Raw genomic sequence first — 11,186 nt, 5'->3', positions numbered from 1 at the left:
TATATATATATATATATATATATATATATATATATATATATATATACAATGGAATATTATGCAGCCATCAAAAATATGAAATCTTGCCATTTGCAACATCATGGATAGAATTAGAGGGTATTATGCTGAGCGAAATAAGTCAATGAGAGAAAGACATGTTATCATATGATCTCACCGATATGAGGAATTCTTAATCTCAGGAAACAAACTGAGGGTTGCTGGAGTGGTGGGGGGGTGGGAGGGATGGGGTGGCTGGGTGATAGACATTGGGGAGGGTATGTGCTATGGTGAGTGCAGTGAATTGTGTAAGGATGAATAATCACAGACCTGTAACCTTTGAAACAAATAATACATTATATGTTAAAAAAAAAAAAAAGATAGTAGGAAGGGGAAAATGAAGGGGGGGAAATCGGAGGGGGAGACGAACCATGAGAGACTATGGACTCTGAGAAACAAACTGAGGGTTCTGGGGGCAGGGAGGAGGATGGGTTAGCCTGGCGATGGGTATTAAAGAGGGCACGTATTGAATGGAGCACTGGGTGTTATAAACAAACAATGAATCATGGAACACTACATCAAAAACTAATGATGTAATGTATGGTGATTAACATAACATAATAAAATAAAATTTTTGAAAAAAAGTAGTTAGCTATGTTGCAATTGTAAATATACATCATATTCTCTCCAACTTCCTCGGATCTCTATCGTAGCCAAATAAATCAGTTCTTATTAGTAACATGAACCTCTAAAACCTTCAACATATTATAGTTACCAGTATTTTCACTTGTCATATATATTCTTTATAATTTCCCTGTAGGATATTTTATCTTACAGATATGTCATTTCACAGAATTTGCACAATGTGAGTTTTAATCCCTTTATATAAGAGATCTAAATGAGATTTCCAAAGTTCATTTGCCCATTTACAAAAACTATGCAACTGATCAGGTGAATGATTTTTATTATTATAAATTTTTCACTGAATTTAGAATATATAATATATCCAAGTAAATATTCAGCAGTCCCTATCTTTTTTTTTTTACTGATGTGATTTTTATTCCTGTCTTTTAAATAGGCACAATATTTTCCCGGCTCTACAATTTCCCTGTCTTTCAATTTCTCCTACTCAAAACTCTTCCCGTCTTTTTTTTTAATTGAAGTATAATTAGCATACAATGTTCTATTAGTTTCAGGTATACAACATATTGATTTGACAATTCTATACATTATTCAGTGCTCACCACAATAAGTGTAGTCACCATCTGTCACCATACAATGTTATTACAATATTATTGATAATTTCCCCTACGCTGTACTTTTCATCTCTGTGACTTACTTATTTTGTAACTGGAAGCCTTTGTCTCTTAATCCCCTTTACCTATTTCACCCATTCCCTCCACCCTCTCCCTGCTTTCTAAATGCATTTTTCCACATTTCTGTGGTAGGGTATGTTGTCTAAATAATATTGTTCAAAATACTTCTATTTTGCTAACAAAAACCCTGGAGGTTTGTATAGTATTCTTAGTGAAAATGTATAAATTCTGGTCTTTGTCAGACTTACAATAAGAGGCAGAATGGTAGTGGTAGCATTTAAACTTGTGATTTTATTATAAAAGTGGCCCGGACAGAGCTCTTATATTCAATTTCTAGAACAATTTTATTAATATCATATACATGTTATTTTATTGTCAAATAAAATGCAAAAGCAAATAAGCTAATTTATCACTGTTAAGACAGTATTTACTGGAATGCAGCTCTGCACAGCTATTGCCCAGATGAAATGGAACAATCAACCATACTACAAACATACTTTCTTACCGAATTGCAACTCCAAAGGAGAACTACAATGAGCAGCTAGATAAACACACAGGTATGGAATCCTGAATAATGTGCTTAAATCAGAAAAAGCATTAAATTTCAGTGAAAACAAAGCACTTTGCTCTGAATATCATAGCTGCAGCTGCAACCCAACAGATAACCTTCCTGTTTCTTGAAATGTGAGAAATACTACCAGTCACATATCATCCTTCCACACCCTTCATTTCAATAACAATAACCACTAGTAATACTGGTATCCTAAAAGAATTCATCACTGTTGTAAAAAAAGAAAGAGGATCCTCGTTAAAGTGGTCTTTATATAAACAGATAATATTATCTCTAGACAGTGAAATGAGCATCACTTTGCTCCCAAAGCTATAATTTCATTATGCTCTCACTAGACATGAATGGGTCAATGTTTATTACAAGATAAACAAAGATATGCTTTAACCTATGGGCAAATACTTTACCATAGAACTTTAGTTTCCTCATTTGTTCCACACAAAATTCAAAGAAACAACCAAATTATATTTTTTTAAAAATTCAATCCCTTTTCTTTGATTCTATGTGAAATAGGATAAATTCATATTTAAGAAAATATTCTATCTCTAAGACCAACATATTCATATTAATTTACCATTTATAATCTGAAGTAATTTGTATGTAATATATAAGCAGACATGTTAAGTGATCCTAATTCTTCAAACATTTAGAGGCAAAGGCAGATAGATGAGTATCTGGACAGTGATCAATATGTATTTCTTTCTTCTAGTTCCGTATTTCTGAAGAACAACGCTGGATGTTTGTATGCTTTCTCTGCAGCACATTACATCTCCACTAAGGTTTCCATTAGGAATACTTTTGTCTACAAGTAACAGAAAATCTGACTCCTAGTGGCAGAAACTAATTGAGGGTGGGTACTTCTCTCACATTGAAGAAAGGTGTCCGATACTATTAAATCAGTAGCTCAACAATGTCATGCCTAATGATTCCAATACTCTTGGCTTTTCCCTCATCTTCACAAAGGGCTGGTAAAGCTCAAGATAACACTTTTGCATTAAAAGGTAGTGCCAGATACATCTTTCTTTTTTTATCATGACTTTCTAGAAGCCCTCATAAATTTTCTTTTGTTAGAACTGTGTCACAGCCATTCCCAGTTGTAAGGAAATCTAAAAATTTTTATATCTTTCAGGTCCTTCCATTGGGGATTGCAAGAGAGAAGGAAGTTAGGATAGCTATTGAACAAGTTCTAGAACAGTCTGCTCTTTCAACTAGTCAACAGTCCATATGTGTGTTTGTGTACATATATATGCACATGTCTATATGTAACGTATGTATGTGTAAAGTATATATATGTATATGTATAATGTGTGTATAACATGTATATATGCATATACACATGTGTGTGTGTATATATATATATATATGTATACACATTACACATAACACATTTCACTCCCTCCCTAAGGGAGATAGTCCCAAAGTCTCATCTAGTTACAAAATCTGGCTCTGAATCTAGGATCTCTAGCAAATCTTTCCATCAAGGTTGAGTGTACCTCACTGTGAACCACCGACTACACACTGAAAGACAAGTTTATCTGTTCCCAACACACTCAATACACAATGATGGAGAAAGAAGAGAGTGACTGCAACAACTCTCATCCAAAAACAGGAAGAATCAGAAAGATACAGTGGTTAACTATCCATAGCACACAGCAATCCCTACATGGACATATCTTCATTTCTCTGGTTACCCCATCTGGCAGCCCCTGATTCAGCTCGTCTCCTTTGACTGTTGTCATTCATGTCCCCTGGTTCTGCCCTTTGGGAGGTTGCCCCTTGTCCATTATTCTCCTGGGCTATATAAGAGACCGGCACTGGCGAGTGTAGCCTTCCTACATTCCATGCAGCTTGTATCTCCACGACCGTCTACACATTATACTGCTACTGTGAGGACAGGGTAGTGCCTTAGAGGCTGACTAGTCACAGAATGTTTGCTACCCATGCTTGGGGTTTCTCTAGCCACTAGCTATCTATGGCTATTTAAATTTAATTAAAATTAAATAAAATTTCCATTTCAGTTCTTCAGCCACACTGGCACATTTCACATGTTCAATAGCTACCTGTGATGAGAACCTACTGCATCGGATATTAACGATATAAAACACTGTCATCACTGGTGAAAGTTCTATTAAACAGGGCTGCATAAAGAGTGTCATTAAAAAGGCCTGTTGAGTTTTATTTGTGATGTTCCAAACCCACATAAAATTCACATACTTTTATCTGTTAGCCTCTCTGTGGTTGAAAATACAGACTGTTATATTATGAAATCTTGTCAGTACCTGAGAGTCATTTCTGCACCTAAGTTAGCACCAAGAGTCTCATCTCTAGGATAAGTGTCAGAATTCATTATGGAAATTACAGATGACAAACTATTATGTAGCCTGTGTTAACTCTGGACACAAAAGTAGCACAAGAGATTCTAAAGGTTTCGAATTGCCTGAATTGTCCTACTTGACAGTCAGCTAATAAAGTTGGCTGGTAGAAAGCTGGTAGGTTCTCTAGGGAACCTGCCCTGAAGTGAGGATGATGTAGTCTGGGACAGTTCTACGATAATTGAATGTACATCCTCAAAACTGCCTTCAAAATTTAGTAGAATTCCTATAGGTTTAAAAAAAAAAAAGAAGGTCATCACTATCTTTTCTTCTGCTCAGAGATTTCATTCTAAACCTACATCAGTATTTGCCAACACCCATATTATCCCAACCAAGTAAATGAAAACTGAACAGAATAAAAATGCTCCAACCAACAAAAAAGAACGTACTCTTAGAAGATAATCAGCTAAAGGATCTCTCTTTGGGTATTATGCCAATTTGAATTTGGAAAACTTGAAAAGACCTCAAGTTTTAGTCTGACTCATCAAAGGAATCAGAATAGAAAGATTTTTATCTATGTTTGCAGGAAGTCACCAGTCTCCAGAGCAGATTCAAATCCAAATCAGACTTCCACAGACATTAGCAGATTATTCAAATCCTGCCTGTGGTCAAATTCTATATACCTGAGTATTTTAAAATTATAGTGATATCTAATATTCAACATGAGGATATAAGATAGACATTTTACCAATCTCTAAAACATATTGTTAACAAAAATAAAAATATAAAGGCTCAAATCAACTATAACTATACACTTCAGAAAATCCATGTTCAATGTTATTGAGACTCATTATTAGAAAGATTAAATCTTTATATTAAATCAGAAACTTCTTTCGAAAACTCTGACCAATACAATGATGAGTTTAGAGAAGCATAAGATGAAAGGAATTCTTATCACAATGAAGAATAGTAGAATATCTCTCCTTTAAAAAAAATATGAAACTCTAAAGAAGCAAGCTTTTTCAAGAATCAAATGAAGTAATCAAATTTTCATCTATAATATAATAAAATGTGTTTATCAGTAAAATCAGATAGCATGCTTAAAATATATCAATGTATAGCAATAACCATGCACTACAGCTGTAACAAAACACTTAGGTGTATAAATTAAATACAGCTATAAAATTAAAATTAGCAATAACAGCAAGAAAAAAATAATATTAGACAGAAAAAAAGACTCTAACCACTTTGTCCTCCTGGTGTGAAATCCACGAAAGCAAGTTAGAAAGGACAGAAAAGACAAAACAAAAAAAATAATAATTAATTCCATTCTTAAAACAAGTAAGAGTTTTTAAGAGTTTGTAAGTGAAATAAAAATTCTGAAGAAGTCTAATTTACCATTTTGATTGAAATATAAACATTTTAAAAGGAAAAGTTTTTCCACACATTTCAAGCAAGAGCATGCCATATACTAGAATATATAAAGATACATAAACAATAGTTTCTATAAAAGCAATAAATATACAATCAGAAAAATGAGAATGTTCTTTCCACAAATAAAATCCCAATTAAACACTCAATTAATCCAAAGAGAGAAACTGAAAAATGTTAAATAGCTTTTTAAGTGCAGAGACAATAAACCACAGCATCACTCTTTATCTTTAATTTCATCATATACTGTCAAAAGTAGACAAAATTTTATATGAATTATGCATATTGCTTCTAAAAGTTATTTCTGTCCCATTAATTTAGAAGCCTTCTAAACTTTATAACTAAAAAGAAAAAAATTAGAAAAAAGCATTAAAGATGAAATGTTATGATTACAGTCAATAATTTTGGATTATGGTTTCCCATTATAAATGTGGAAAATAAAATAGCAAGATACATGACTTGGTCAAGAGAACATATTTAGATATTCTCTAGTTAAAAATCGTTGCATTTCTCTTTACTTAAATATAAAATAATGATAACAGTAAAAGTGATAACGTAATACTAATGATCTGATATAAGAACTTACATAAATTAAAAATTAAAATCATGTGTTTTGAAGATCACTGCTTCTCTGAAATATGGGTGGCCGTATATAATACTTGTGACAAAGAGGAAGAGACCTATCTTAAAATTCCACCTTTTTTTTTAAATAACATTTTTACCTGTATATCTTGTGCAATTTTCTTAAGCTCTCTAAGCCTTTATCTGCAAAATAGGGAATTAATATTTACTTTATAGGATTTTCTGACATAAAATAACATGGAAAGCTCTTCAATACAGTGCCTGGGATAGAGTTCTATATCTAATATTCTAACCTACTGAAACATAGGATATTGCCTAGAAGGGAGAGAACTGCATTCTTTACATTATACTGTGTTCTTGATTGCTTCATTTGTTACAAATGATAAAACTAAAGATCATATAAAAGCTATTGTACACAGTCCAGGACATCTATTGCTAATCATTTAGTCTAAAAAAATCATTTATGAAGCACTCAATATATATGTATCAGGCACTAAACTAGATTTCTGGGACATAATAATTAAGTAAGACAGTTTCTGCCATCAAAGAACTAAATGTAGTAAGAAAAAAAAAATAAAAAACCCATTGCAGAACAGAGAGACTTCTGAAAGCAGGAAAACAACAAAGCACTAACTATAGAAACACAATGATTGAGGAGATAACAGGACTTTAAGAAAAAGGATTAAGAGAAAGTTTCTGAGATGTAAGCAGGTCTTTAAAGAATAAAGAAGAGAATGTCAAGCAAGACCAGTAAGGAAGAATATTTTATGCAAAGAACATGAAATATGCAAAAAGCACAAAGGCACAAATAAGACTGGTATATTTGGAATACAAGTATGTGGGAATGACTAAATTATAACTGGTATGTTTGAACTAAAGTCTCCATGGTTAACTAAAAGCATAACACTTTAACAAAAATTAATCCACACTGCAGAAATTTAAAAAATGAAACAAAATGAAGCTATAACTAATGAATTTGCCAAGTTAATCCCTCTGAACAGATAAGTTAAATTTCAGCTATAACACATACATGAAAAACTTAGCTATAAAACATTATGAAATATTATTGTCATCATATCCTTATTATCTTTCAACAGGAATAAAAAAATAAACAAAAAACCTATCATATGATTTATAAATAAGGCATAATATTATTACCTACTATTTACTGAGTCTTCAACTATGCTACAAAGTGCACACTGACTGGAAGGAGACAAATCTGGAAGCTGAGAGAACGATTAAGAAGATACCGAAATATGGGGTGTCTGGGTGGCTCAGACAGTTAAGCTCTACCTTCGGCTCAGGTCATGATCCTAAGGTTCTAGGGTGGAGCCCCATGGCGGGCTCCCTGCCCAGTGGGGAGTCTGCTTCTCTCTCTTCCTCTGCTCCTTCCCACACTCATGCACACTCTCTCTCTCTCTCTCTCAAATAAATAAATAAAATCTTTAAAAAAAAGATATTGAAATATTTTGGGTAAGAAACAAATTTGAGAGCATTGAGAACTACAGTAGTAGCAAGAGAAATGGAGAGAAATAGACTGATTTAGGAGATACTGAGAGTAAGGCTATTAATACTTGAATGAAGACATAGAGGAGGACTCCGAGTCTGGCTTGAGCAACTGGAAGAGAACCACTCCTTAAAGAAGAAACACATGAGAAACATACTTGGAAAATAATGAATTCAGGTATAGACAAGGTATATTTGAGGTGCCAATTAATATATCCAAACAGAGATTTTTTAGTAGGAATTATATATGTGGATCTGGAGCTCAAAAGAATAATCTGGCTAGTGAAATCATATCTGTAAATCATCAGCATATATACTGTATTTGAAGGTATGGGAGTGCATAAAATCCCCAGGAAGTTGTTAGAAGAAAGAGGAAGAATGAGAATGATGACTCCTAATCAAAATGGTCCTTCTCTTTGAACTAGCAAGCCTTCCAAGAAAAGAAATTAAAAACAAATTTTAATTTCTAATCAAATTTTAGTAATACAATTAAGTCAGAAATTTTAATGTATTTGTCAAAAGTGATATAAGGCTCATTAATAAAATGGAATTGAGTTGCATGAAAATCAAAGGTAGTGTATAAATATAAAATATTATCAAGGATCTTAGGACAAAGACTGATGAAATATAAAATATTATATTCTGAAATATAAAATATAAATATATGAAATATAAAAATAACTTGCTGTGGAGAAATATTTTTATTTTAAGCATATGGATAATTTGAATTTTAAAATGTTCTTTAGGGGCACTTGGGTGGCTCAGTTGGTTAAGCGTCCAACTCTTGGATTTCAGTTCAGGTCATGATCTCAGGGTGGTGAGATCGAGCCCCATGTCGGGCTCTGTGCTAAGTGTGGAGCCTGCTTAAGATTCTCTTTCTCCCTCTCCCTCTGCCCCAGCTCCCCTCTCTCTCCCTCTTCTCAAATAAATAAAGTGTTCTTTGAAAGTGAATTTAATTGATCAATAAATTATTTCAGGTCATAATTACTAGACCTGAAAACTCTAATAACTTAAGAGTATGTCCAAAAGTTATTTATTAAAAGTTTAATAGTACAAATATATATATTTAAAACTTCTTTCAAAAAGCTATTAAAAATGTATTTTATTTTCTAATAATTTTATACTCACCATTTTGTCCCCATAATCAACTCTCCCTATGGCCATCCTTACTAGCTTATCACTTCTGCTAATAACCAATTTACATTGCCTCTCCTGAAGATCAATTGAAGTGTTAATCTACCTTCTCATTATCATTCACTATTCTTTGTATAATTTTCCATTATTAGTTCCCCAGTCACCTAGTAAACCAATGTCAGTTTCCCTCTGACTCCTTCTCTAGATATTCAATCACGGGGCACCTGGGTGGCTCAGTTGGTTAAGCATCGGACTCTTGATTTTTCCTCAGGTCAAGATCTCAGGATCATGACATTGAGCCCTGCACTGGGCTCCGCACTCACAGCACAGAGTCTGCTTGAGATTTTTTCCCCCTTCTTATCCCTCCCCCTCTGCTTCTCCCCCTACTCTCATGCTCTCTCTCACTTTCTTACCCTCTCTCTCAAATAAGTCAATAAAATCTCTAGATATTCAATCTTTCTCCTACTGCTTCCTTCTTTGTATTGCCAAAAAGATAAATCCCTCCCTCTATATCAATACAATATACTCTCCATAGTTAAACTACCATCACATCTCTCTCTTCTTGCCTACCTTGTATAATCAATCCCAAACCACCTCTCACACCACTACAATATTACTCCATCTTCTCTGTCAAGTCTAATCCCTTCTTCTAAGAATTGCAATAATTACATACTGCCTATAAAATTTGTCTTTTTTATTCATTTGTTCACAAGTTTGGACTGCCATCTTCAAAAAACCATTGTCACAGTGCTGAGCTGCAGCAAGGAGCTGGATCAAAAGACAATGCCTGGGGCGCCTGGGTGGCTCAGTCGGGTAAGCAACTGCCTTCGGCTCAGGTCATGATCCTGGAGTCCCAGGATTGAGTCCCACATCGGGCTCCCTGCTCAGCAGGGAGTCTGCTTCTCCCTCTGACCCTCCCCTGTCTCATGCTCTCTCTCTCTCTCTCAAATAAATAAATAAAATCTTAAAAAAAAAAAAAAAGACAATGCCTATCCCAGAATAACATGCCCATGTAAGTACACCAGATTTCTTTCTTCCCTTCATTCACTCAGCAAGTATTTACACTGATCTACTATGTGCCAAACACATGGAAACCTACAGTAAACAAGAGGACTTAGAGAAATAGAGTCACTTAATAATAAAATATCAGGAGTACTAGATTAGAAGGGTTCAGAATCCATTGAGGCACAAAAGAGTGATTAATTCACATGAGTTACCCAAAGAAAACACTATGGGGAGATGATATTAAAAACCAGAAAAATGAGTAAATGTTCATCAAGTGGGTAGGGGTTATGGGTAGGAGCAGGGTCTAGGGGAAAGCAGAGCTGTAATTCAGATTAAAGTGGCAGGGTAAGCAAAAGCATAAGAGATAAATGGCAGTAATAATTTAAGAAAAATGCAAATAGTGTAGTTTGGCTGGGGCATACAGAATGGAGTGAAGCATGTGCCTTGAGTTAGGCAGGGTACGAATCATAGGGCTCTTTACGTCACTAGAAACTTCATGAGTCGTGATGACTTCATGACTCATCAAAAAATGAGTCGTCATTAAATAGGTTTTAAGCAGAAGGTAAAATAATCAGATGTACATTTTACAAATATCACAGTAACAATATGTGAAGTATGTGTATGAGGAATCAAGCCAAGAGCAGAGAGACCAGTTAGGAGACTAACATTAGTCCAGGTGATGGAAGATGAAAGCCTAAATAAAACCGCGGTTACTAGTTCATATAGGTAGTGAGGAAATGATCATATCCAAACATTGTGAGTAAAGAGGGGTGATGGATAGAAACCTGAAAGTATTCCTGGTTTTCTGGTTTAGGTGACAGAGTAGATAGTGGTGCCATTCAAAATGTTGAAAATTATAGAAGGAATAGATCTGGGGGTCATTCCAGTGATAGAAAATACATAGCCTGTTTCTGACCTAAGTGAGATTCAGTGGTATTCTAATATACTTATTGAAAGGGAATTAAAAAGACAAGATTTCAAAAGAAGAATCTTATGTACTTTTTTTTTCCAATTGGGTCATGCATTGATTTATTTAGATATACAAAAAAAATGCATATATTTGTGTATACAACTTGATGAGTTTAAACATGAATACATCCATGAAACCATCACCACAATGGAGTTAATAGACATATCTGTCACCTCCAAAAGTTCCTTTGTGCCCCCTTATGCCCTTTCTTTTTATGGATCAGGATTATTTTTAACTTAAAAAATTGTTTCAGATAAGATCTCATTTATTTTTTTGCTTATGTTTGAAGCTAAATATTTTCTTGTGATTGAAAAAGAATTGGGTGAGATTTATTGTGTATTCCATTTAAAAAGGGTAGAGGAATT

General features: G+C 33.9%; 1 protein-coding gene across 22 annotated transcripts in view; it reads right to left on the bottom strand.

Annotated features, from left to right (window-relative positions):
- RIMS2 (regulating synaptic membrane exocytosis 2) overlaps nt 1-11,186 on the bottom strand; it is a 595,628-nt gene that overhangs the window by 458,180 nt on the left and 126,262 nt on the right. For 10 of the 22 annotated variants that reach the window (XM_021688297.1, XM_044914274.1, XM_021688308.2 and 7 more), the window contains one exon: nt 5,438-5,449. The exons of the other annotated variants lie outside the window; for them this stretch is intronic. In XM_021688297.1, the coding sequence (XP_021543972.1) occupies nt 5,438-5,449 (12 nt within the window). The remainder of the gene's footprint in view (nt 1-5,437; nt 5,450-11,186) is intronic. 22 annotated transcript variants of the gene reach the window in all.

The sequence above is a fragment of the Neomonachus schauinslandi genome, chromosome 4 (genome assembly GCF_002201575.2).
Source record: "Neomonachus schauinslandi chromosome 4, ASM220157v2, whole genome shotgun sequence".
In the NCBI taxonomy this organism is placed as follows: domain Eukaryota; kingdom Metazoa; phylum Chordata; class Mammalia; order Carnivora; family Phocidae; genus Neomonachus; species Neomonachus schauinslandi.
The sequence above is the reverse complement of the archived record's forward strand: the minus strand, read 5'-3'. Positions and strand labels throughout refer to the sequence as shown.